This window comes from Rhinolophus ferrumequinum, chromosome 17 (genome assembly GCF_004115265.2).
Source record: "Rhinolophus ferrumequinum isolate MPI-CBG mRhiFer1 chromosome 17, mRhiFer1_v1.p, whole genome shotgun sequence".
In the NCBI taxonomy this organism is placed as follows: domain Eukaryota; kingdom Metazoa; phylum Chordata; class Mammalia; order Chiroptera; family Rhinolophidae; genus Rhinolophus; species Rhinolophus ferrumequinum.
In genome coordinates this window covers 31,723,838-31,750,409 of record NC_046300.1, presented here as the reverse complement: position 1 = coordinate 31,750,409, position 26,572 = coordinate 31,723,838, and the positions used below count along the sequence as shown (strand labels likewise).

General features: G+C 37.2%; 1 protein-coding gene across 1 annotated transcript in view; it reads right to left on the bottom strand.

Annotated features, from left to right (window-relative positions):
- Nucleotides 1-26,572, bottom strand: part of COL6A6 (collagen type VI alpha 6 chain) — a 122,889-nt gene that overhangs the window by 43,597 nt on the left and 52,720 nt on the right. Inside the window, 12 exon segments of the mRNA XM_033131771.1 lie at nt 5,434-5,487; nt 6,769-6,834; nt 11,016-11,078; nt 12,159-12,212; nt 12,302-12,346; nt 12,681-12,707; nt 12,796-12,867; nt 14,654-14,707; nt 16,235-16,327; nt 18,708-18,862; nt 22,155-22,233; nt 22,318-22,661. Of these exon segments, the coding sequence (XP_032987662.1) occupies nt 5,434-5,487; nt 6,769-6,834; nt 11,016-11,078; nt 12,159-12,212; nt 12,302-12,346; nt 12,681-12,707; nt 12,796-12,867; nt 14,654-14,707; nt 16,235-16,327; nt 18,708-18,862; nt 22,155-22,233; nt 22,318-22,661 (1,106 nt within the window).

The following is a 26,572-nucleotide window of genomic DNA, read 5'->3' as shown; positions in this document are numbered from 1 at the left end:
ACTGGGAGAACCGATTTCATGAACTTTATTAGAGATTAATTTCAGAAGCTAAAGGTAGCCAAACTAATTTTATCTCACGCCCTCCCCCAAAGCCAAATACCTGTCAAAAAAATGAAAGAATCATCCCAAGCATTCAAAAGTTATTTAATTCAGCATGTTAATAAAATATCCAATCAAAACAATGGCAGCAACAGTTTAGGTAGATTTTTTCCTACTACTCGCATATGTAAGATTAGAGTCTGGGTATATTCCAGATAAACATATTACAGATCTGGAAGTCAAGGGGCAAAGAGGCAAAGACATTTTATTGTCTAACTTAGGATCTCTCAGTAACATAATAGCAATATTGACATCCAGGGTTTGCAAAATTCAAAATTCAACAAATATCAGACAACATTTTCTTGTTCAACATTTATTTGAGATATTCAGGTCAAAATTCTGTGAGAGGCCAATACTGCAGACTTTAAATTCTGCTAATTATATTTCAGTCAAAATTTATTATTATCTAGGAAACAGACTGTGTCTAAGGAAATGGTTGGAGGCCTATTTCTTTAAAACCTCAATGAATCAGCTTGAGATGAAAGTCCAAATCCTCTCTACTCTCAGAGAGAGGAAAAGAAGTTCTTTCTACTCATTTAGCACAAGGGTTTATCTGTTTGGAATCAGTTCACTTCAGTTTCATTCAGAAAAATGTCTACCATGATCCACTACCCACAAAGCACACTGGATGATAACCATAGGAGCATAAAGATGACACATACATGTACAAACACACTGAGTCCTTGATGTGGTTTGGAGGGGAGGATATAAATATTACAAATACCGGGGGTGCCAAAAAAATGCATACACATTTTAAGAGATGTTAACACTTTGGTCAATAGTAGTTGTTTGCTGTAATCAGAAGTGTCTGGATGCTGATGGTAACCATTTTGAGCACCTCCTGTAATTGCAGAAGTCAAACACGACTTGTATTCATCTTTTGTTATCGGTATATAGTAACACAGTTTTTTCCTTTCTTAAAATATGTGCACATGTTTTTTTGGCACCCTCTATTTACAAGTGCCACATGAAAGGGGAAAGATAGAAATATGGGTTTTGAAGAAAGCCCTGTGCTCATCTATAAAAGCAACAGTTTCCAGTTGGTCAAATGAGGAACATCTTCCTGGAGGAAGAGATTGTTACACCCACCCAAGTTGTCCTTTAAGCATATAAGTAATCAAAATGACCAAGCCTTCAAAAACTCAGACGATATAGCCCCATGAGCCTTTCTTTAAAATTTTATATTAATTTAAACCCTTTTAAGTGTAGAAATAAGACTGAATCATAGAAATTGTGATTACAGAACAAAATATAAATGTTATACATTTGACAATCTAAAAATCCTATGAAAATAGGAAAGTTGGAAAGGTGTGGGGTGAGTGCCAATATACTATGTCCTCATCTTTCATGGTAGAGAGTCAGTGTCTAAACATCACTTAAGCTCAAATATGTATTACAAACATACCTTAACCTCCTAATTTTTTCATAATCATTCTTTTTTCAGCGTGCATACTTATTTTTGTCAAGAAATGCTACAACCTGACATTTACAATTTTTCAGTTTTATTTTTTCTATTAAATTCAAATAAAAGTACACATAATGTTTTGATTTGAGAATAGCATGATCTCTTTTTAATCAGAAGCACCACTGTTTAGAACTCCATCTGTAAACATGCATAAAAAAGATGCCAGGAATCATGATTACCAAATGTTAATGATAGTTATTTTTAGATGGAGGATGTCAGATGACTTTAAAATTTTCATTCTGCATATTTTCTGCATTTGAATATTTAAAAATCAGTGTGCATCATTTTGTAATAACACTAAAGTCATTAACCTTCTAGAAAGAAGAAAAATCTATACCACTGACTAAAAAACTCTAAGATGTAGGCAAATAACGAGCACGGAGGACTCCGTAATGCAAACTGTACATTTGTTGACTTTTCATGGTCAATATTCTACCTCTATTATTGCTTTTGTGACTTCTTGATTACCATATGCCTGACTATATTTCTCAGTGATATTTATTCCATTTTGTTGTTGCTTCTAATATACTTTACATTCTACATTGCTTTCCTCCTTTTCCATTGTTCCTCAAGTACTACCAGCTTTCTTTTTTTCTATTGTCTTGTCAGTTTTTAAGATTTTTAGAGCAGTCATATCGTCTTAATTTTGTTTTTTTAAGATTTTGGAGAACTGTTTGCCAGAATTGTTTTACCTTTTTCTTAAGTCGTTCCTCTTCTAATGAGGGTTTACCTGCCCTGTAAACATTCATAAAAGCCCTGTGCTCATGTAGCTTTCCCCTTCTTTTCTTGAAATTTCTATGCATAGCTCTTGATTAGTAATCACCTGATTAACAATGAAGATTAACATTTTTGATTGTTAATAACCTTTGAATAAGGACCTATTTACTGAATAATTAGAATGGGGTATAGCTGGACTTGGGTCAGTAGCTTCAATATGGATATGTTGTTTCAAACACTGTTACATCACGAGTTATTTCTTTTACCTTATGGCTACCTCTCCCTTCAATTTTTGGCATTTAAGAGACTCAGAGAACTCACCCAAAGCCCCACAAGTCACAGTTTCTCTGTGTTGTAATAGTCACCAATTCTTCTCCTGTCTTTGCAGCCTCTGTGGCCTAAGTTTGCTAAGTTGTAGATATTAAAAATGGAATATTCTTCAGCTTCTCATTAGTTCTGCTTCCTCTGCTAAACTGTGTTTCTATTGGTATATTCCCTGATATTCTCAAAATCTAGTGTCCCTGGACTTTGTTCACCAGTTTTTTAGGACTATGGCAGCTACTTTTAGAAAAAGCTGGCTTGAGGTCTGAGGTGGTATGTGTCAGCTCATTAGGATCCAGATTTTAAAATAGGTGGCCAATATTTGTTATGTGTGGCTTGAAGTTGTGGTCATTCTCTGCTAATCTATTTTATATTTCTTTTGTTTTTAGTGAGTTGCACAAACGGGGAATAGTATATAAAAAAAAAAACCCTTTACTTTGCCATCTTTATCTGGAAGTCCTACTTTTACTCCTGAATGACTCTGCTGAATCTGTAACCCAACACGGGGTGGTATCTCTCAGCAGTTGTGTGGTTTAAACAATACATGGTGATTCTGTATTAGCCTCTAGAGAGACTAGAGCCTCTATAAAATAATGAAAGTACATCTCCCATGCCAGGGTTTCTTGGATGATATTCCTTAAGTTCAAAATATTTTCCTGTGGTATTGTAAGTTGGCTATCCCCTGTTAGAAGGTGAAATAAATAGCAAATGTACTTCTTTATCTTTAGACACATTAAAAACTGCAGTAGTAAAGTGATTTCTCAGCAATTAAACTCTGCACATTTTAAACATAATCTCTGTTTTTATTTCCATTTTCTCTGCCTTGCAAAGAAGGAGTGTATTCCAAGATACAAAAGCATTTTCTGGATGGAGTATAACAGCTGGTTCTATGAACTTCTGCTCAGAAAATACAATGCATGATAAGTGCAATATATTAAACGAGTTTTTATTTGTGCTCAATTTAAAAATATCATGTATTTTGGGGGTGGGGAATAGAGGAAGTTGGAGAAGGTTAGATAACTAAATAAAGAATGGAAAGAAAATGTTGCACAAGAAGAGACAGGACTAATGTAAAACCCAATGCTGTCATTTAAGTATATTTTATCAAAGTTATCTCTTTTTGTTGGATAAAAAAGATTTTCTTTTATAATATTTGTGCTCTTCTAAGAAGTCAAGAACAGAATCATTCTTTAAAATATTACTTATTGAAAAATTAACAACAAATAGAAAAGACCCTGAAAGGTTCCTTCAGCAAGTGCACTAACTTCACTCTCAGATATATATATATATATATATATTTTTTTTTAATAAATGCTTTTTATTTTTTTTCTGATTGTAAAATAATACATGCTTTTTATAGAAAAACAATCAAAACATCACAGAAAAAACAATTAAAATGACAACAATCTCATAGTCAAGAGATAAGCATGGCTAATATTTTTGATATATTTCCTTTTAAACGTCTCTTGCATGCATAGGTATACAAAACATATGCATATATGTTTTACAAAATCAAATGTTTTGTTTTTTTTTAATTTATTTTTTATTTATTGGGGTGACAATTGTTAGTAAAATTACATAGATTTCACTCTCAGATATATATTTTTATGCCTTAACATAGAACTACCATATGATCTAGGAATTCTCCTTTTGGGTACTTATCCAGAGGAAACAAAAACACTAACTCAAACAGATATATGCACTGCCATGTTTGTTGCAGCAACAGCCAAGATATGGAAGCAACCTAAGTGTCCACTGATGGATGAATGGATAAAAAAAATGTGGTATATATACACAGTGGAATATTCTTCAGCCATAAAAAGGTAAATCTTGCCATCTGCAATAACGTGGATGGCCCTTGAGGGTGTTACACTAAGTGAGATAAGTCAAAGAAAGGCAAATACCATATGATCTCTCTTGTATGTTGAATCTTAAAAAAAAAAAAAGGGAATCATAGACACAGAGAACAGATTGGTGGTTGCCAGAGGTGGGGTGGGGGAGGGTAGGTGAAGGGGTTCAAAAGGTACAAACTTCCAGGTATAAAATAAATAAGTCATGGGATGTAATGTACAGCATGGTGACTATAGTTAATAATATTGTATTGTATATTTAACAGTTGCTAAAAGAGTAAATCTTACAACTCATAATCACAAGAAAAAAATTTGTAACTATGTGGTGATGGATGTTAACTAGATTTATTGTGGTGATCATTTTACAACACATACACATATCCATTCATTATGATGAACACCTAGAATTAATATTATATGTCAATTATATCTCAGTAAAATGTTTTTTAATTGAGCACAAATAAAAATTAGTTTAATATATTGCATTTATCATGCATTGTGTTTTCTAAGAAGTTCGTAGAATCAGCTATTGTACTCCATCAACAAAATAGTTTTGTTTCTTGAAACACACTCCTCTCCTTTGCAAGGTGGAAAAAACAGAGGTAAGAACAGAGAGAGGACTTACCTCAGGACTCACTTTTCTAAGTACGTCGCCATAAAATTTGGCGAAAGAATGGAGTTTGGGGCTTAACACCTCACTGGCAGCCTCAGTTAGCTTCGTGAGTAGGCCAAACTATGACCGTTCTTCCCCTATTTGGCAGCATTTTTGTTCTCTCTGCCCAGCTCTTTCTGCCGATTGGTAATTTCCCCCATAGCTAGCGCCTTCCAGCCTCAGCTCCATTTCAGGGGCTTTCCCAAGTCCTGTGCCAGCTGTGTTCTCAGGAACATCCTAGGTTAATTTCTCCCAGATACTGAGCCCCAGTAGAACCACCCCACTCACTCCCCACAATCAGCCATTTTCATCACAATGGGTCTCCTTACTGTCTGTCTTCTGGATCCTGGTGTTCCTGGGGGGCCTGGCCAGCCTCTTCTACCCTGTCAAATGAAACAGATGTGACAGTAATTACACAACATTGATACATCTCTTCTTCCGTGTCAGCTTATTTGTTTCACGGAGTTCTACCAACTAGAGGGTACTTTGGAATGTGGCATCTACTGGTCATAAATCACATCTCTACGTGGGTGACAAGGAACTATGGGATAAAATGCTAATGGCATGTTCATTCCCACTGTCTATCTTGTGTTTGGGGTTGAAGTTTGAGTATTTAAATCAAACTATCCCCATTGTATTGCCACAGAGTGGATAAGTGAAGCATGCCACGTATCCAGTATCGCTAGTACTGGTTAGGAATTCTACCTGTGGACTTCTTGTTCTGTTTGGCTAGCCTGTGTAGATTAACACCCTAATGTAAATAAAATCTCACAATACTCATGCGTCTTCCCAAGGTAGGAAAGGAGGAAATAATTATGAGTCTATAATGAGACTTACATTTACCACTTAATAAAAGAAACAGGTAACATTTCCTGAAGGTTTATGATGTGGCGGTGTCAGTCAGTGAATTCCCATCATAACCTTCAAAAGTAGGCTATTTGTCATGTTTCGCAGATGAGAAAATCGAGGTTTACAGAAAGTAGCCCAAGGCCACAGAAACGGTAAGGGACAGAGCCTGAGACAGGACCTAGGCTTGTCCCCAAAGTAAGGTTCTTTCCATCATATCAGACCTGTCCCTTGGTGACTCCAGGTGGGGTCACCAAGGGAACTTCCTCATCAAGAAGATCCAGAGACACACATTCTTCAGATAATCTTTCAAAATTCTGAAAATAAGATTATCAAATGGTAACGTGTGAAATTTTATGAGATTAATCCCAGAAGACTTGCCTTGAGAGAATGGGTTGTATAGACCTACCAGATCTAGTTTTTGTTTGGTTTTCATGTACTATAAATACTATAACATCCTTTTAGGGTGTGTGTCCTCTGGATCCTGGGAAGGCCAACAGCTCTTTTGCTAGTTCTTTCTATCAGCTAGCCCTACATTTTAAGTTAGAGTTTAGATGTTTGCATTCACAAATGATGACCTCAAGGGTACAGCTTAGGAAAGCAAGTCACCCCAAATTCAGAAGAGAATGTTTCTTGAGATTAGAGTAGCAGAAAAGGAGGAGTAAAAGATCTTTTTGCACCTAAAAATAGTTTTTCTATATGAAGTCTATCCATTCTGATTCCAAATTCTTCATAGTCATTTCATATTCTATCACTGAGAACTTGAGCCTCTGTTGTCACATCATTACAAGTTTACGTTCAAATGCCCCTATAATTACTTGTCTTCCAGGTTCTCCTTTCAAGCCCTTGGATCCTTTGATGGTATTGTCAAGTCCAAGAACTCCCTAAAAACAGAAAATAAAAAGAAAAATAGGTTTTCATTTTAAAGAACATTTCTTCTTGAAAATGTGACTTATGTAAAACACATTTAGTCACCCCCAAAAACGTTGGCAAGAGAAGTCCAACCCAATTGAAAGCAGAAATAGGTTAAGAATGTAAATGGCTTACAAGTGTTTTCTTTTCCTCCCGTGCTTTGCATTTTCAGAAGGGACTGAGGACCCAACGCATGTGCGTGTGTGTGTGTGTGTGTGTGTGTGTGTGTGTGTGGTGGTGGTGGGGTAATCTAGAGCTCTCCATAGAAGGCATAACCAAAAAAAGCAAGGGTGACATGACATTTATGACAACTCTTATCCTGGGTCTGCAGGTACCGCTTTTTACTTGAGGGTTGGTAGATTTTATTCTCTCCTTACTCTTGGGAAAAGGCAAATGTTTGTAATAGGTTCTAGCACAAGAACATAAGGACACAGTGCTGAGGACTGCGTCTGCCACCCATTCGCTCTTTCTCCTCTTAGACGCCTGGCTGCCTTTTTCTCCCAAATGCTTTCCCCTAATTTTCTGGGGGAAATCCTGGAATCTTGAGTTTTTCCCAATATTCATACAAATGTTCCAGTAGGAACCCATTGAAAACAGGCACACATTGTGGGCTATTATCCTTAGCAAGCAGACCTGAAAGCTTTCTATCTTGGATAGTTAGGACCACAAACAGAGCAGTGTCGTCATGATGCTGAGACAATCAATGGAGCCAGTCAAGTCAGTCAATGTTCCAATAAATTGAGAGGGGACAACAATTATCCAGGCTTGCTGAGCGCCAGCTGCTGGGCTGCTTGGCTGACAGCAGCCCAGATTGCCTTCATCAATCAATAGGTAATTTGTGATCACCAGCAGGGACATGTCATTGTTCCAGATACTTAGTAAGCTTTTTAAACAACTAGTTTCTAAACTTACAGAGCTTATAGGCTAACAGAGTGAAAAAGATGGGCTTAGACTTGACTTTATAACTGATATTATTTTTTTTCCCCTTCTTCGGCCTTCCCCACCCCCACTCTGGGTCAAGCCGTTGTTTCCCAGTCTAGTTGTATAGGACACAGCTCCCTGACCCATGCTTGTATTATGAGCCCCCTGGCTGAGGCAGTCGGTCTTCGGTTGGCCACTCACAGCAACTCACTGTAGCTCATACCAACCTCCGGCTGCCCACGGCAGCCCAGCTTCAGGGAGATCTGTTGTTTACAATCTTAACTGTAGAGGGTGCAGCTCACTGGTCCATATGGGAATCGAACCGGCAACCTTGGTGTTAGGAGCATGGTGCTCTAACCACCTGAGCCACCCGGTTGGCACATAACTGATATTATTAAACTTACATGAAAAATTATTTCTCTCTCCCATATATTGAAGCCAAAGATTACTTTCTACATTTTCTGTTTTACTCTTAAATTTAAATATTTGTCTGTTAAATTCTCCAAGCAGGGCATACCTGAATTATAATATTAGAGAATTATATTTTGATGAGAAAGGTGTGTAAAGAAGAGAAAGGTGATGTAAAGTCCAAAATTTTATTCCGCTGGATGTATACACTTGTTATTATGGTCCAACTTTGAATTATTTGATGGAAGAGATTACATTAAAAAAAATTGTATCCCAGCACACTCTACAGAATAGAACATCCCAATTTGCACGTGTACCAGTTGTCAATCTGAATATGATTTGGTCTAGTCTTTCAATTTCTATGCAACTAGACAAAAGAGCATCATCTAACGCAAATTTATGATTAAACATGGGCTTCTAATAATATGTTCTAGAATGATGAACTCTGTAGCTCAGACAAATAGTCTACTCCATTTCCCCTCAAATTATACAAGATTTTTTTAAAAAATATTTAGATCAAAATGAGGAATTCCAAAGAGCCAAAATAGCTTTCATGTGATTGAAAGTTCTCTCTGAATAAGCATCGATTTACATGAATTCGTGCCATTTGCACGCATTCCTATGAATAATAAGATCACATTTGTGTTCTATTAATCTTGCTGTACCAAATTTTTCCTGAAATAGGAAAAAAACCTACGTAAAAAAGTAGAGTTGTCTTCAATTTGAGAGGTATATTCTCAAGTGGCTGGGAAGAATTATTATGCATTGTAAAACCATTTTAAAGTTAGCATACCAACAAACAGCACACCACAGAGCTCTAGTGGGCTGAATTTTCAGCCATCCTGAAGTCACAGAACATTTCTTTTTAAACAACAATTATGTTATACTATTCCGATTCTTCAAAGGTGTTACATACAGACAAGTTAGCAGGCAATTAGGGGAAATTCTGATCAAAGTGGCAATTTTACAGCAATACCAAGTGGATTTTTAGCCATCATATATAGAAAAGTGAAATGTCTCTGTATTTGAACTATTATTTTTTAATTATCCTTATTTGTGGATAGTTTTTTTTTTTTTAATCAGATAGTTTGAAGCTATTTGAAAACGCTCAGGTCGCCAGACTATTTTCAGATGTCACTTAGAAAACAATGTTGTCTTCAAGTGCAAATTCTTCTGCTTTTTAGAGTTATCATCAGTGTATATCTAACATTTTCATTTGTCAATTCATATTGTACCAGATTCTTTCTGTTATCAACCCACAGAGGAGGAGTTATTAAAGACAAAGTCCTGTGAGATTTTCGGTTGCCCCAACTCCTTATCAGCACTTGGTATTATCAGTTTTTATAAATTTTAGCCATTCTGCTGGGATAGTACACTATTCTGGTATATTGCTGGTGAGAATGTAAGTTAGTACAAACTTTTTGCAAACTATTTGGCTGTAAAGACTTAAGCTGAATAGAAGTGTACAAGTTATCATCCAGACATTCTACTTCTAAAGTATAGACCCAATAGAAATGTGTGCAAAAGAGCACCCAAAGACACAAATGAGAATGTTCCTAGCAGCGCTATTTATAACAGCAAAACCCAGAAACAACCCAAATATCTACCAACAGCAGAATGGATAAATAAACCACGGTATATTTACACAATGGGATACTATACAGCAGAGATTGAATGAACTTTTATCCTCCACAACAAAAAAATGAGTCTCAGAAACAAAATTGAGCAAAAGAAGCCAGAAACAGAAGAGTGTATTATAAATGATTCACTTACTTAAAGTTCAAGAACAGTGAAACTAATGGTCCTAGGATAGTGATTAACTTAGAGAGGGCTGGTAGTGATTGGAATGGATAAGAGAGGAGTTTCTGGATTGCCCTTCTCTATTTCTTTACCAGGGTAGTGAGCGCACAAGTGCATTTACATTCATCAAGTTGTATATTTATAATTTGTATACTTTTCTGATGTATGCTACAGTTCAAAAATAAGTTCTGGAGATGTAATGCACAGCATAGTAATTATAGACAATACTACTGTATTATATACTGCAAAATAGCTAAGAGACTCGATCTTAAATATTCTCATCACAGAAATGATACTTATGCGCCATGACAGAGGACATAGCTGACGCTCTGGTGGTCATCATATGGCCGTATACGTGTATGAAACCAACAGCTTGTATACTTTAAACTTATACAAGGTGCTGTCAATTACATAGCAATAAAAAAGTTTAACCACTTAAAAAACAAACCTAAATCCTAATTCATTAAGGCTTTAGAGATTTCCTCACATATGAGCATGGTGAGGAAAGCCCTATAGTACTCATGTTCCATTGGACTTGGTATATTCCCTATGTTGGTGTGGGTCATGCCTTCTTTTGGTGTGGTGATGCCGACTCAACTGAGTTGTGTCCCTGTGAGAGCAAGCACCTATGTGGAAATAAAGTGAATGTTCTCTTGGAGAATAGGAAAAAAAGAGATGGCTTTGTTTCTTCTATTTTGTCCGTATTTTGAGATAGTCAGAGGAAGATAATGAACTAGACGGGGTGAAATTCCTTCACAGCTATGAAGCATGAGGACAATTGTGAATGTGTATTCTCAGGGACAAATGATGTGCAAGGGCTTCTTATTGTCCATATTCATCCCGCATATCTCGAGGATCCAGCACAAGGGATCTACTTTTCAAATTTTACAATTGTGCCCATGATGATTTAAACTCAGTGTTGCTATTGTAATACCATAAGGTAAGGGTGTCTCTCCCTATCAGACGTGCTGATGGGAACCGGACCCTGATGTTAGTTCACAGCCCGTGTAGCCCCAGCACTTACAGGGTCTCCTCGCGGCCCTTTTTCTCCACGGTCACCAAAAATCCCTTTCTTTCCTGGGCTTCCCTAAAATTAATAAAAATCAAAGAAAGAGAAGACAAGAACTTTTAATAGCATTAATAAAAACAAAGAGCTTATTTTCTCCCTGATTTGAATAATTAAATATTTTTCTCTAAAGTTATTTTTAAACTGGAAGGAGGAACAACTAAAAAATAGTTTCCGGCATCATGTGAATAATTTAAGAGCGACCTCAATCGTTTGCCACAGCGGTGAACTCTGTGTTCCAGACATATTTATCATCTTGCTTAGTTTTTACAACTACTTTATAAACCAGGTGTTGTTTATTGTCTTTCTTTTAATGAGGCAGTTGAGATTCAGAGAAATTATCCATTTTCCCCCAAGTTGGCTGCATCAGCTAGAGAAAGTGGGTTTCTGACTCACCTGTTCACATTCCAAAGACAGATAAAGTAGATGATGGAAGTATGGCTGACATTGGTATTTGTTCTAGATGGGCATGAGTGCCATACACCTTCAATGTGCTACCCTACCACACACACTTGTCAACACACTCTGACTGTTCTTAGTGTGGTAGCTGCTTTTCATTATGGACCCCAATTCTTCACTCCTCTCTGTATCCATGCTCTTTACCATGTAACTCTGTAGTGCCTACCAACTGTGGTGGGCTAAGATTCTCTACCCCTGAGTTTGGCTGTGACTTGATCTGGCCAACAGAAGGAAATGGAAATGTCACTGTGAGAATTCTAAGCCCAGGCCTCAAGAGGTCTTGAGAGACCTTGTGTGTTTCTACTTCCTCTCATGTATTTCTGCCATGGCCATGAAAAGGTTATAGCCAACATGGCCAGGGAACTGTCTGGTCCCAGGAGAAGAATTAGAGACATAAGGAACAAAGCCTCCAGCCAAACTATAGACACATGAGCTAAGATTAGCCAGGCTCAGCCTAGATCAGCTGAACCTCTCAGGCACATAAGAAATACAAGTTTATTGTTGCATGTGATTGAGGTTTCATGACTGCTTGTCACAAAGCAATTTTGTGGCACTAAACACCTAGGGTAGCTCTTCTACTCTGTTAATCACATCTTTAATTCCCAGTACAGTTTTCATGTTGTCTACTTATTAAATCCCTACCTGGGATCCTCTATCACCCTTTTCTCCTTTTCCTCCAGGAAGACCACTGTCGCCCTAAGAAACAGAAGAATAAACTCAAATTCCCATTTTCTTAATGAGAAATAGCTCACAAATGTCTTTATGACACAAAGAGAAAGCTCTACCTGTACTCCATTTAATCCATCAATTCCGCTTTCTCCAACTTCTCCCTAAAAGACAGATGTGATCAGAATAGAGTGCATTACATTTATGTGGAAAGAAGTCAGACATCAAACAAAAAGTCTAATTTTAGGCTCCATATACAGCCTCTTTATTAGGCTGGCCCTGGGCAGTATCAAAGATTACTGAGTAATAGAAATTTTCAATAAATAATATACATTGCCTGCAATAAAAGACAGAAATCAACGAAATGAAATTCTTAACAATAAAAAAAGGAAGGTCAACAGAAACTTCATTTATATAATCTCCTGGTCAATAATCTCAAAAATAAAAATAGTTCTAGAAAGCAGATGGGGGGATAAATGGTTATGTTTGGTACCATACCTCCTGGCCATTTAGTCCCCTGTTTCCCTGAAAATAGAAAGGACAGTAGTGGTTAGTTAGTGTAAGAAAATGGAATAAGTTGGGAAGACTTCACAATGTCTTATGAGACCCTTACCTTAGGACCTTTGGCGCCATCGCATCCCTTAATACCTTGGTCTCCCACTCGTCCATTGGTTCCTCTTTCTCCCTGAGAAAGACCACATACCCAAATGAAGTTTTTCTATTGTAATCTGGAATCTGTCGTGGACATTTGACAATTGTTATGTTGGGAAAAAATGCGTGGCTTCTCATGGTTTACAATCCAGAAATCGTGCTTAAAGAAACTAAGAATGGAAATAAATCAGAACTACTCTATTGACAACTGTGCTTTGCTTCAGATCCTACATGGACACTGTCATGGGCGGGGTAGCATCTAAATAAAAGAGACATACAAACAACTGGCAGCTAAGATGTATTCTCAAGATTTCAGGAGATATTCCAGGAACAGATAAGGAAAAATTAGTGAGACAGAGAAGGATGCTCCAGGTACGATCTAAGCAAGAGGCATGATTTCTAGACCAAAATCCATCTCTCTCTTTCTTAAACAAAATACTGCTCCTGCAGTCCTTATCTTGGTAACCCCGCCAGACTGTATGTCTTGTGAGCTGAAAACAAAGATGCCATCCTCTGTTTCTCTCCCCAAGTTGTCACCAAGTTATATCTATTCAACCTGCATTTACACTGCCCCAAACTAAAATTAGGACCTCTTTGTCTTGCACCTACTACTGCAAGACTTCCACCCATAATTCCTGCCTTATCATCCATAATGCTACCTTGGCATGCTTTCTAAACCCATACCGCCATAATTTTTACTCCTATACAAAACATCATTCAATAACTACCCATCAATTGTAAGACACCATCCAAATCTTCTGCAGGATAGTCAATATTCCCAATAATCTGGGTCTTGCTTGCCATATATATAACCCTCCTCTGGGTCCTAGTTTCCAGTCATGTTGGCCATGTGCCATTCTGCAGACACACAATTCTCCGACTTATATGCCCTTGAATACACTGTTCTTTCTGTGGTACAATGTTCTTCCCCACAAACTTTGCCTGGAGAAATTTCTATTTCTCCATCAGATGTTTGTCTAAGCATTAACCCTTATTTGCAGGTTTCCTCTTCCAAGTCCTAACTGTCACCATGGCTGTTACTTGAGGTTATTTATTCTGCTACACTGTCATACTGCATCCTATTATACCTCTAGCACAGGCCTTGTGTATAACAGCTGGAACCACTGTTGTCTCATTTGTCTTTCTACTAGTTTGGAAGTTATGTGAGATAGAGACTTGGAAGTTATGTGAGATAGATATTTTTTCTTTTATTTATTTTTATTTCTAGGGCCTGGCATGTGTCTAGCACATGGTAAGATGCCTGAATATATATTTGTTAAATGAATAAATGAATGGTTGAATACATTTGTGAGTGAGGTCTTTGATAAAATAATGTGGTAAATGTTAAGATGTTTAATATATAATTGTTAAATGAATGGATGTATTGATGGAAGGAAGGGGGGAGGGAGGGGGAGAGAGAGGGAAAGAGGGAAGCAAGGAAGGCAGGATAGATGGATGGATAGATGGATGGATGCAATCAAGAGTAAGATCCTTGATAAACAATGTGGTGAGTTGGTTTACCTGTGCAAAGTGAATCAGATAGGGCGAAATGGTAGTGGCTTGACTCTTTTGGTGAAGAAGACACCTTTTGCCTAGAGTTCATTGTGCAATGTTGGTGGATGGTAAAAGAGGAGACAGTAGGTTAATAGACCACTAATAATCACTAGAAGCAAAGGCTAATGAGGAACAGGAAAGACCTCTGGTTTTGCACATAAACCCTTAGAATCTTGACTTTTCTTGTGTCTCTGAATTGACACAAATGATTTCATATTGTAGATACGTTATTAGGAATAAATGAAGCGAAAAAAACCTTGACTTACATCAATGCCTTCCTCTCCCCGATAGCCTGTATTGCCTTTAAGACCTGTGGGTCCCTGGAAGTAAGGAAAGGAAGAGTACATTAGCACTCCACAGCCCCAAAACCAGAGGTACTCAAGCAACATCATGCAACTTTACAGTTTTACTTTATTGAGAAAAGGAAGAGTTTGAAAAAAATCAGTTCTCTGCCACAACCTACATTGCATTTATACATATAAAAATAAATGGATTTTTTAAAATTAAAGTTTATTGGGGTGACAATTGTTATAGCAAAGTTACATAGGTTTCAGGTGTGCAATTCTGTAATACATCATCTCTATCTCACATGGTGTGTTCCCACCCAGAGTCAGTTCTCCTTCCATCACCATAGATTTTATCCCTTTTGCCCTCATCGACCACCCCTTTTCCCCCTTCCCCTCTGGTAACCACTAAACTATTGTCTGTGTCTGTGAGTTTTATATTCCTTCATTTAAAAATAAATAAATAAGTGGAATTTTGAGAAATATTTCCAGATAACTCGAGGGTGTGTGGGTATGTGAACTGTAACGCTGTCCGTAAGTTTCTCTGGGTTATACACAGTGCTGGAGTTTTTCCAGACAAATGTTCAAATTAACACAGCTGTATTTGCCCCTGACAGACTAGAATTATCTTTTCATTAAAAAAATTTTTCTATAGGAATCATAGAAAAAGAGGCCACCTGCATTTCTTTCCATTCTTTCTGCGCCCTGTTTTTTAAAAAAATTCTACCACTCTTTTTACATGAAGTAGAAGCATTCAGGAAATCATTAGTCCAAAAATGTTCTTCAGAGACAGAGTCATGGTAACTTGGGAGTTACAGTGCTATCTATACATTATTCAAAAATCAAACGCACCTGTAAACAGCACTCAAATTACTATTAGTATGTTTGTACAGATTTGAACATTTAGTGTGTTTTTCCATACAGTATGTTTGCACATATTTGAATATTTTCTAAAGCCCCAAATCATATTTTTACATCAGGATGCATAAACTTCCTTTTAACCAAAGGAAATATCTGAATCTGTTTTTTGTCCTGTTTTCATAATAGGTCTGTTTTTGCCTATACATCTATGATAACATTTTAGTCTGGCTAACGCTGAATGGAACATCTTAACATCTTTTGCTGCATATCATAGGGTAATCTGATCTAGCTTGATTTTCAGCAGACAACACAAAATATTCCCTACTTGATTTAAATGACTCCACAGTCATTAAAAATGAAAATTAAAATGACTTTGGTATTCAGGAGGTTTTCATTATTTAACATGCGAGATGACAAATGATTTTCTGCTTCATTGTCATCTCTGCGAGAACACTGGATAATGAAGGATCTTGGCAGTTGTTTCTCCTGAGACTTGTATCAAAAGTTTTTAGAAAGTCTCCAATTTAGAATGCCAAGGAAAAGCCATGACGATCTAATTTGTCTTATAAGAGGACAAGTGTAATAAATTGTTACCTCAGAGGCTTCACCGGGCAGTTAAAAATCACCCTTTATTTCTACCTAAACTCATGTCTGAAAGACATACTACATTCAAATTAAGTGAGCCATAAATCTTAAAATCACCTTTTTCCCTGGTGGTCCATGATCTCCCATTGTGCCATCTTCTCCAATGCACTTGCAGAATAAACAGCAGCACGTCCTTTCAGCAACACTGATCTTGGGTGAAGATAGGAAATACATTATATTTGGTGGTATTGCATCCCAATCACACATACAAGCTCACCAGGGTGATTCAGACTTTGATCAGTTTCAGAAGCCTGTTTACCATCAAAGTCATGATGCTCTAGAGAGAATGCATGAGATGCTCTTTAGCTTCCATCTTTCCTTCTATGATCTGCATTCTCTAGCATATGAGGAATTGAGAATCAACTCAAAGATGTTTTTTATGTTCTCAAAATGGTATCAGTTTAGCCATGGCCAGCTCACTACATACTATTAATATGATTTTCCGTTCCCACAACATCCCAGCATTGACCATGGTGTTGGTGATCACCCTATACAATTCTGCCTCCAATATTTCATTCAATAAAGTGAATGCATACTGTTTTCTCTGTTTCCTGTCTTGTGAACTCTTTGTATGCTAGAAGATTCAGATGGTGCCCGGTGTCACACTGCTGAGAACTAAGTCCAATGGTAAACACTTCCAGAGCAGTTTGTGTGTGATGGGATTTCAAAAATACCAATTACATGTTCAACATTTCAGAAGCATTTGCTATAGAGGGTGGGGTCATGAAAATATTCTTCTTTATACCTTGGCCCCCCAAAATCACATTCTATATTTAAAAATGTGAGTGAATGTCATCCTGGACCTAGTCAGTCATCCCCTGAATAACTGACATATTCTGTTTCATTTTTATAATTAACCCACAAGATTTATTTTAGGAAAATTCTGTTTATAGTAAATGCCATGTTTTGCCTTGATGGGGGAGAATCAATCTTTGTGTTGAGGTGTTTCCCATCAAAATTCTAGTGTGATGAAAAATGAAGATCTTTTGTTACAACCACTTAGTGATTTCCCCTCTTTGTCTTTTATTATATAATGTTGCTTTTCTGACATTAGAAATATTTTTCTAAAAATCTCAGAAAAACCAATAACACTTGAAACATATAAAACTAAGTAACAACAACAAAATAGATTCTCTGATTTCATACTAGATATAAATTTTCTTTGGATCACCAAAATCCTACAACGTCAAATTTTTTACTATTAACATTATAATTAATCTGTCTAAAATTAAGATTTTCTTGTAGAGTTGCATTTGTGATACCTAAAAACTAACATGCTTGTTTTGAGGAATAACTTCCTCTCTCTATGAATTACCAATGCAGATTTCAAAAAGTAGTAGACAGAAAAACATACATTTTTAAAAACAGACACTGTATTTCCATGTAGAAAGGAATTCCAACGAAACTCCCATATTCTTTAAGTAATTGTTTTTACATAATTACTATACTGAACCAACCGTGTTTAAACATTTATCTGTATACAAATTCTATAGGTATAAAACAGCAGGAGCTAGCACTTCTTTGGAAAGTGTCCTGATGTGCTGATTATAGATTTTATAAATTATAAGTAAATTACAAATTATTAGCCATTTATTAAGGTGAAAGTAGTACCACATATCTTGGTAACACTTCACCACTCTAGTTTGAATTCCTGTCCATTTCTGAAAGAAATATGATTAAGATGCATCTCATGTAGACATTAGGTTCTAAAAATAGATCATAAGGCAAAAATCTTGGTCAAGACTGTCTTCAAAAATCTTTGATTGCTCAAAGTACCACATAGTACGTCTATCATTATGTCACTACTTTTTCTTCAGCATTGGAGCAGATTGCTTCTTTTCTAGTTGAACCCTAAAAGTAACTGGCTCTCATTTACAGGCCATGTTGCAGGAAAAATACACATCTTAGACCAGGGGTGTCAAAACTGCACCCCGTGAGCCAATTGCGGTCTGCCATCCACTGTTAATTGGCCCGCAGCAAATTCCAAAAATATATTTAGTTTACTTAAATAAACCAGGTGAGGCAATACGTACTTCACCTTGAGTGAGTGGCCCGGCTGTTTGTGTTTTTTACCGCATAAGGCCCTTGGTGAAAAACGTTGAAAAAAGTTTGGACACACCTGTCTTAGACACTAGAATTATCCTCCATGTGGTGAGCTGTGACACTTAGGGTCCACAGGGGATATGAAAACCGGCTGGCTGAGAAAGCCGCTCATTGACTCTCTCACGTCTCAGACTTTCTTTGGTGTTTACATTCCTTGACTATAACTTGAGCAGGATTATGCATGCTATTTGCTTTCTTCCTTTTTTCTTTCCTTTTTTGGCCGAGCACATAGACATACTTTGACATATCTCTACTCTACTACATTTCTTTCAAAACACCCTCTTATTTAGGCTGTCCACTAATTCAGAAAAGCCTTTCTTCATTCCCAAATCAATGAACATAGTTCAAATTTATAAGCATAAATATTAAACCTATATATGAAACCAATAAAAAATTTATACTCACCTGCTTTTCCTGAATAACTTACCAGCTGCTTTGACAGTCTGCTCCCAAGATCTCTCATTCCAATAGTGAGCTGGGTCCTATATTCAAATCTTTTCCCAAATTCAATGTAGAGAAGGTCAGCCAGATCACTTGAGTCGATGTTTTCACTCAGAGCAACAGTTATGAGGGCATTCAAGCCTATCCAACAGAGTTTAACATTCTCCAAGTGAGGGGAGTCTGGTTATTTTAATCTTTTTGCATATGTATCTAAATTGTTATTCTTGGAAAACAGTTGCAAGAGGAACATTCATTTTATTGTGCACTTACTCCAACCACACCACGTAAAACTGACAAGTGACAAGACTAATCATAAAACAAAAGGAATTACATTTTTCAAAACTAATTAAATTGGAGACAGGGTAAATTCTAACAGTGAGAGAATGAGTTAAAAAAGCGTCCACAAAGCATGCTAAAGTACAGAGGAATACATACATCAAGGAAGTAAGTGTTCTAAATTTTTGCCACTCAAAGGGGCTTCCTTGGAACAGTAGTGCAAGCATCACCTTGCAGTTTATCAGAAATACAGAATCTCAGGCCCCATCCCACACCTACGGAATCAGAAACTGTACTTTAATAAAATCCCTATGAGATTTGCATGCACATTAATGTTGGAGAAGCACAGCCCTCAATAACCTCATAAGGGATAGATAATCCAGTTGGAATTGTAGGTAGCAAAATTCTGTAAAAGACCTTTTGTCAGGCAATTAGAAATAAATGACACATCATCATCTAGAGCTGTGACTCACAGGCTTTGGGATTTTATAGACCAGAATATTTCAAAGATAACTTCTAGGGACTAACAGAGGGTTGGCTTCTTTTGCAAAGTAAGAATGTTAAAATAATGATGGTAATAAACCTGGCAATTGTTATAGTGGCGGTAACCATAGCACAACTGTGCTCTCATGTATTAATAGTTACTATGTGCCTAGAGGTTGATTAAGTGCCTTACATGTGTTACCGTATTTGTAAGATACAGATACGACTGTATAGGTAGGTACAATTATAGGTTTATTTTACAGACAAGCAAACTGAGGCTTGGAGAGGTCACATGACGGGCTCAAATTTTTTTATTTTTTATTTTTTTAGGTTTTTACCCAGACAGCCCAATTCCAAAGCCTAGACTCAAAAGGCATTTTAGTAACAAAAGTGTACGAAGGACATAACCAGAGAGTTAAGAGCGGTCCTAAAACTAAATAAACTTAGTTTTATGAAAACCTGACTCCACTGGCCTAAGTTGTGTCATTTTTTTTATGGATGGGTGAAAAATTCTTTGGATGGGACATGGAAGCCAATGGACTAGAATAGATACAGAAATGTTCAAGGACTTGACTGAGAGTTAAGAACGCTCCTTATATAAGTTTGCATATGATTTTGAATGAAGTGAAAGGCAGGTAAGGAGGGGAATGAGGAGAATAAAGTTTCAAGGACACACTGGGAAAGTTCAAGTTCTAGGGGAGGAAAACAGAGTGGTTGGCTGAAGTGGAATAAAGGAAGACACACCAAAGAAAAGGGTGACAATTAGTCCTGGTTTGCCTAGACTTTCCTAGTTTTCATGCTGAGAGTCTCTGATTTGTTTCAAGCAAACAAGGACAGCCAGTCACTCTTCCCAAACAGAGAATTAAGGGGAATAAATGGATGGAGAGGTGAGCTGGGATAGGCAATAAGGAACGCTGAGTTCGTCAACTGGAGTTAAATGATCAAGAGAAGGCATGCTAGTGGATCTATTTATAAGGGGGAAGAAAACCTCACATTTGATTATAAGTTCTAGGAAACGTAAAACTTGTAAGAGTTATGAGAACCATGGAATTGTTGATTTGCAGGAAATATGCATATAACTATTATTTGTAACTGCTTTTCTCAGGATGGAGGCTCCAATCCTGCTTCTTTCAGACTCATCCAATAGACAAGTCATACTTTTTTAAATACAGTGTCTTCAATTCCTAAAAATGAATTCAGGAGAAAAGATTTCAAAAATTGGGGGGGAGGGGATAATCACTGAGTAGATTTTAGAGTATTAGACCTTTAAAAATTAAGAAATGAATTCAAACCCCAATCCACATACACTAGTTATAAAGCCACACCCACCATTTCTCCTGGTCTCTTCTAATTCCATGGTAAGTGTACAGTTTATATATGTAAACTACAGCAGTTTATATGGCGTCACATTAGGGAGGCTTCCCTAGGTCAATAGATTATAGTACTTAGTTAGCATCAACGGAAATCATGTGTTTGCATACGGGAAGCCCGAGCTGGAGGTACTTCTTGTCCACACTGACAGCCATTTGACACTTTTCAAAGAACATTGTGGGCATCATCCCTTTGTCTCTCCCCAAAGATTCTCAATTTCTGAGGATATTAAAATCTAGCTTCTGAAGTTGAAATTCATTTACTAGTTTTTCCTTGAGAGTTGGAAGAAAGAAGATTGGTCTTAGAAATCTGGGTTTTCCAAGAGAAACTCCCTGGAGAAAACTCTGATGTTGTCTGTAAGAGATACATCTTTTCCTCACGAAAGAAAAGCTGAAATTAAAAAACAAAAAAATCATAAACTGCACCCCATGGTGCCATTTTGAGGCAAGGGTCCAACTCTTTGTACTTTCCCTGCTGCGTAGGGGTGACAGAGAGTAACCTTCCAGGTGAGGTGGCTCTCATTGACAAAGGGCTATTGACCAAGGGCTATTCCTCAGTGAAGGGGGACCTGTGAGCTGTTAGCAGCCAACACGCAGAGCAGCTGGAAGATGTGGGAGCCTGGCTGGAAGGGGGAGTCTGGGTGAGGCACAATAGCATCGACTTATAGGAAAGTTTTTCTATTTTTAGTCAAACCATGTGGATGCATTTTTCTTCCATTGATCCATATTTTAGTAAGAACCGACAGTAAGTCAGACTGGGCATTGGTTCCTGAAGCCAAAAACTTAGTGCCAAAGCTTTAAAAATTCATAAACACCATGGTTGGTTCATCTGTGGTCTGAAGGAAGGAAGGAACTGATTCAAAAGCCCCAAAACTGAGTAAACTTGTCCAACAATGCTTGCAACTCTGGAAACTTTCTAAGAGTTTAGAAGAAAATAATCCAACTCTTCCATTCTTTGGTCAAGCAGAAATACACGGTTCACTTCTGCTGATACTGAAGAAGTAGCAATATTAGGTAATGTGAGGCAAGGAGCACTTTCCAGGAAAGCTTAGGAAGAAGATATATAGTAATACGAGAGAAACAGGACTTTGTATTCAGTATTGTTTCATATACATAGGGCATGAAGAAAAAAAGTAGAGGCAAAAAAATGTTCTCAGAGCTCATTTGCTCTGTCAAGTGCATACAGAGGGGAAAGGGTGAGAAATTCAGGGTTATCTGAGTGCCTGGAAATTTAAGAGCTAGAATTGAGATTTGATATAAAATTAATAAACACCCCTTTCCCACCCTTCCCTCATGCTCAATACCTTCTTTTCTAAGTTCATCTGCTTTGTGTTCAAGTTTTTCAATATCATCATCCAATCCATCTGAGAATAAGAGAACCACCTAGGAAAGTATTCAAAAAAGAAAAGTGAGTAAAAAGGAGATCATTGCAACTATAGACCAACAAATAAAATGAAACCAAGTTACCTTTCCACGAGTAGCCGATTTATTCTGAAACGCATCCCACAGGGAACTCAAGGAGTTTGCATTGAGAAGAGATGGTCCTTTAACTGTTATATTCTTCAAGCTGCTCAGTATGTTATCACTGTAGATCTCAAACTTGGGAAAGTATTTTTCCATGGCATTGGTCACTTGAAAAGCTACACTAACCTGAGTCTCTGTGCCCACCTCACAGCTAACCCCACCGAGGGAGCTGATGGTACGTAAGGTGTCTTGAAGGTAGGTTTCCATCTCAGACTGACCATCAAGCAAAGTCTGCCCATTCTGCTGAGTTGAGATGTCAAATCCTACCACAATGTCCACAAAACAATCTAGGGTTCAAGGGGAAAAAAACATAACCTTATTAGATCAACAAATCCATTTATTTGACTTGGATGCTATATCTGAATCAAGTTACCAAGTTGGAAAATAAAAAAGAGCACGAGGAAACAATGGAAGAAGCTCAGAGTCATTCTTCCATAACCTGTAAAAGTATATAGTATTTTTTTTTTTAGCTAGGATAAAATCTAGATGATTCTATAACAATTAAAGTTCTGAAAAATTTTATTGTGGCCATTGAAAAAGCTATGCTGTCATTTAAATATCTTAAGTATATTGTGGAAATGTTGATAGACTAAAATAGGAAATTCATATCTCGTGACTTATCAATTGAGGTCATTCAACAAACATGAAATTATAAGATAATTATGAAAACATTTGCATCGAGAAAGTCATTGAGAAAAAAATAAATCACAAAGAACTTGTCTAAAGGAATGATTGTGTTTATTTATCTTTCTAAAAATAATCTGATTCCTCTTTTGGTCTTCTAACACCCACTCCGAAAAGAAAAAGTAAAAGGACAAATAAATACTCCAAGAGATCCTTTGAGATCTTGCTTGCTTTAAGTCCTACAAGTGAAGAAACTGGGCACAAAATTCCCCATATTTAACTCTGCCAAAGATGATGATCCCTTCAAAGCTCAGGACCTCAAGAAGCCAAAGCCAATGCCACTTTGGGGTTCAAGAAATACTTACAGAGGTACTGCATTTAAAATGTGTTGCTTTTATCTTTCTCAACTCCAGGAACATTTAAGCACTGGAGAAACTAGAAGGGGCTTGATATTTTAAGCTGAGACTCCTAAAGGGAAGATAATTAGAGAATCAAGTCATATGACCTATAGACTCTTCTTTCAAGGATAGAAACTTCAAACGTTTTCCAGCAAATTCAACAGCTTGCTTGGTAAGTTAGGGGAGAGGAGTGTATATTTTTAAATTGCTTTCTTTAGATAAGCAATTTTTGAGATATTGGTTGTATGGACAAAAGCCTGTTCTACTACCTCCCAACACACTGGACAGTTGAACATTTGTAAGTCTTTGAAAACAAAATGTCAGTTTCAATTCCTAAAACAAGGGCCAGTAACTTGATTTATTTTTAGTGAGAAAATAGTCAGGTGAGGGAAAATGAAAGGCTTATTTGATAATCAATTTTCACCATGACATTTGAAGTAAATCAATATGTGATAAAAAAAAATCTGAAAAGTGGGTTTTCTTATTTTACTATACTTACTTTATTGGAAAATGTCTTTCTCAATATTCAGAAAGTGAGATGAAGAAAAAGGAACTAGTCAGAAGGAAACATCAGAATATGTCCTTTCCAAAATTCCTTTTGGATCTATATCCTTTCATTTCTATCTTGAGATTGAAAATTTCACTCTTGGATGAACATTGTTTTAACCCCTGAACAGAAAACCATTCAGTAACCAAAATATGTGACTGCCTTCAAGGAAAACAGCCTCTTGTGAAAAAACCAAACATTCACAGAAATGACGAAATGTCATTGAGTGTCCCCTATAAAAACTGAGTATTTTAACTTTTTGTCTAGATTACAGAAAGTACAAACTATAGTAAATACATTCCTTGTTTTTCTTCAGCTAATTCAAATTGACAAACCATTCCATAATAATGTGATTAAAGGAACAGAACTTGCAGAGCAAGGCCAGAGTTAGCAGCTCTGTGTTTAAATATAATTAGAGAAATTAGACCAAACTAATCAAGCGGACTCTCATACGTAATGGCTTTGCAAACTTTACAGAGACATCTGCCCTCAACGTAGGAGATTTCAAAATTAATTAAGAGGCAGGGATAGTCTTGGAAGTGAGCTAGAGAAAAGGCTGAAATAGGATTCAAAGAGAAATAATGAAGGATTAAATTAGGATAGTACTGTTCCCCCAAAATAAGACCTACCCCGAAAATAAGCCCCAGTTAAGATCTCAGCTAGACAGACGTGTTCAGTACATTACGACGAAGTTCCAGAAGATGACATGACTGTATTTGAATAAATGTAGATTGTCGTACTTGGAAAAATAAGACATCCCCTGAAAATAAGCTCTAATGGAGCAAAAATGAAAAGACCAGGTCTTATTTTTGCGGAAACACAGTGGGAATTAGAATCAAATAAGGGCAATAAAAGCAAGGGAAATTAAGGTAATCCGCCGCAGGCTTGGCTGTAGAGGGGATGAAAAGGAGAAGGAAAACTAGTGTTCTGAATGTTTGACTAGTCCTCACAAACAGCAGTGTGGAAGTCTGGAGGGGGCAGGTGTTTGAGCAGGAAGGCACAAAGATTAGTGTTACTCAAGTACTGGTCACGACTTTGTTACTGCTTTGTTACTGGCACACCTCTTAACCAATCCAGGCATTCATTTTCTTATCTGTAAAAATAGATTATATATTTCAAAATAAAAATACAAAGAACAGAAAAGAAGGGATTGGAGTGACAGTTACAGTCTTCTGGTTCCCTGCCAGACTCAAAAGCTGATTTTAATTGTCTGATTACAAAGAAGAGTTGCTTATGGCAGATTTTTAGTATTAAAAATGCTGTCAAGAAGGTAGGGTATATTAAGATTAGAAGAGAGATTCTTGAGAAAATACTTTAAAGGGGGAAGTCGGGCTGTTGGCAGTTATTAGCTAGAAGAGAAATTTGTTTGGAGCCTTTGAAAGAAGAGGTATCGCAGATGAAAAAAAAAATGATGTAGAAAACTGTAAAAGACCTAGTTTATATACCTCTCAGATTTGTTTGGACACGCACTCCCAAGGACTTAGACATTTGTTCAATGGAGAGCCTCAGCTGCCACCACAATCTGGTCTCCCAACACGGTGGAGGGGGGCAGATTTGGACATGGCTTCCCTCATGCTCACTGCAGTAGGGCCACAATGATTCTGGTGCCCATGTCCAAACCAACTGAACTCATGGCAGTTCTGGATTCTTCTACCACTTCCAGCCACACATATAATGCACTATGGGTTCTGTACTTGGTTTCTCCAAAGGGCTTGGAAACACAACACAGCAGTGTGGGAGAGTTAATCCTCCATGGGGTAAATTCTGACCCATGAGGGGCAGTAGATGGGAAGGAACTGGCAGATGAATCCCTCCGATATTCCCCTGATGGACTGGTCTGTGCAGTGGTTCTGCATGGCTTCCTCGGCGACGTTCTGCATGACCAACATGCCAGTTATGCTTTCTCAAGAAGCTGCAGCTAGTTTGGTAACATACATCTTGTATTTACTTCCCTTCCTTTATCATTTCCCTTCCACTCACTTTGGCTTCCCTGAGATTGTATCCCCTGTAAATATTAGCAAATAAAGTATTAGCACCTAAACTTTAGTTAGAGCTCTGTTTCTAGACAACGCAGTAAAGATAGGAACATACAGAGATCCTTGTCAAGAAAAGTTGGAAATGACCATCTATTTTTCTCCTTGTATCTCCCGAGTTTCTTGAATCAGATCCCGAGGATGTCTCTTACCTCATCCGAATCAGACTGCCCTTTTACTTAATCTCCCTTTTGACCCATTTGTCCACGATGAGCAAAAGATGAGAGGTACTCTTGATTCTTTTGCTATCTACTGTGTTTCCCCGAAAATAAGACCAGGTCTTACACTAATTTTTGCTCCAAAAGACACATTAGGGCTTATATTCAGGGGATGTCATCCTGAAAAGTCATGCTGAGGCTTATTTTCTGGTTAGGTCTTATTTTGGGGGAAACACGGTCATTATGTCTCCATGCCAAAAAAGGCAGGACTTGCATATTCTGAGAACTGTCTGGTCTCCTCCAGGTTTTCAGAATAGCCAGACTCAAAGAAAAATCAGGAAAATAAGCATGAATGAAGGTCTAACAAACAAACAGACTTTGTAGTTGCTTGCGGGAATTGGGTATATGTTGACCCATTCAATTTGAATATGGCTCTGA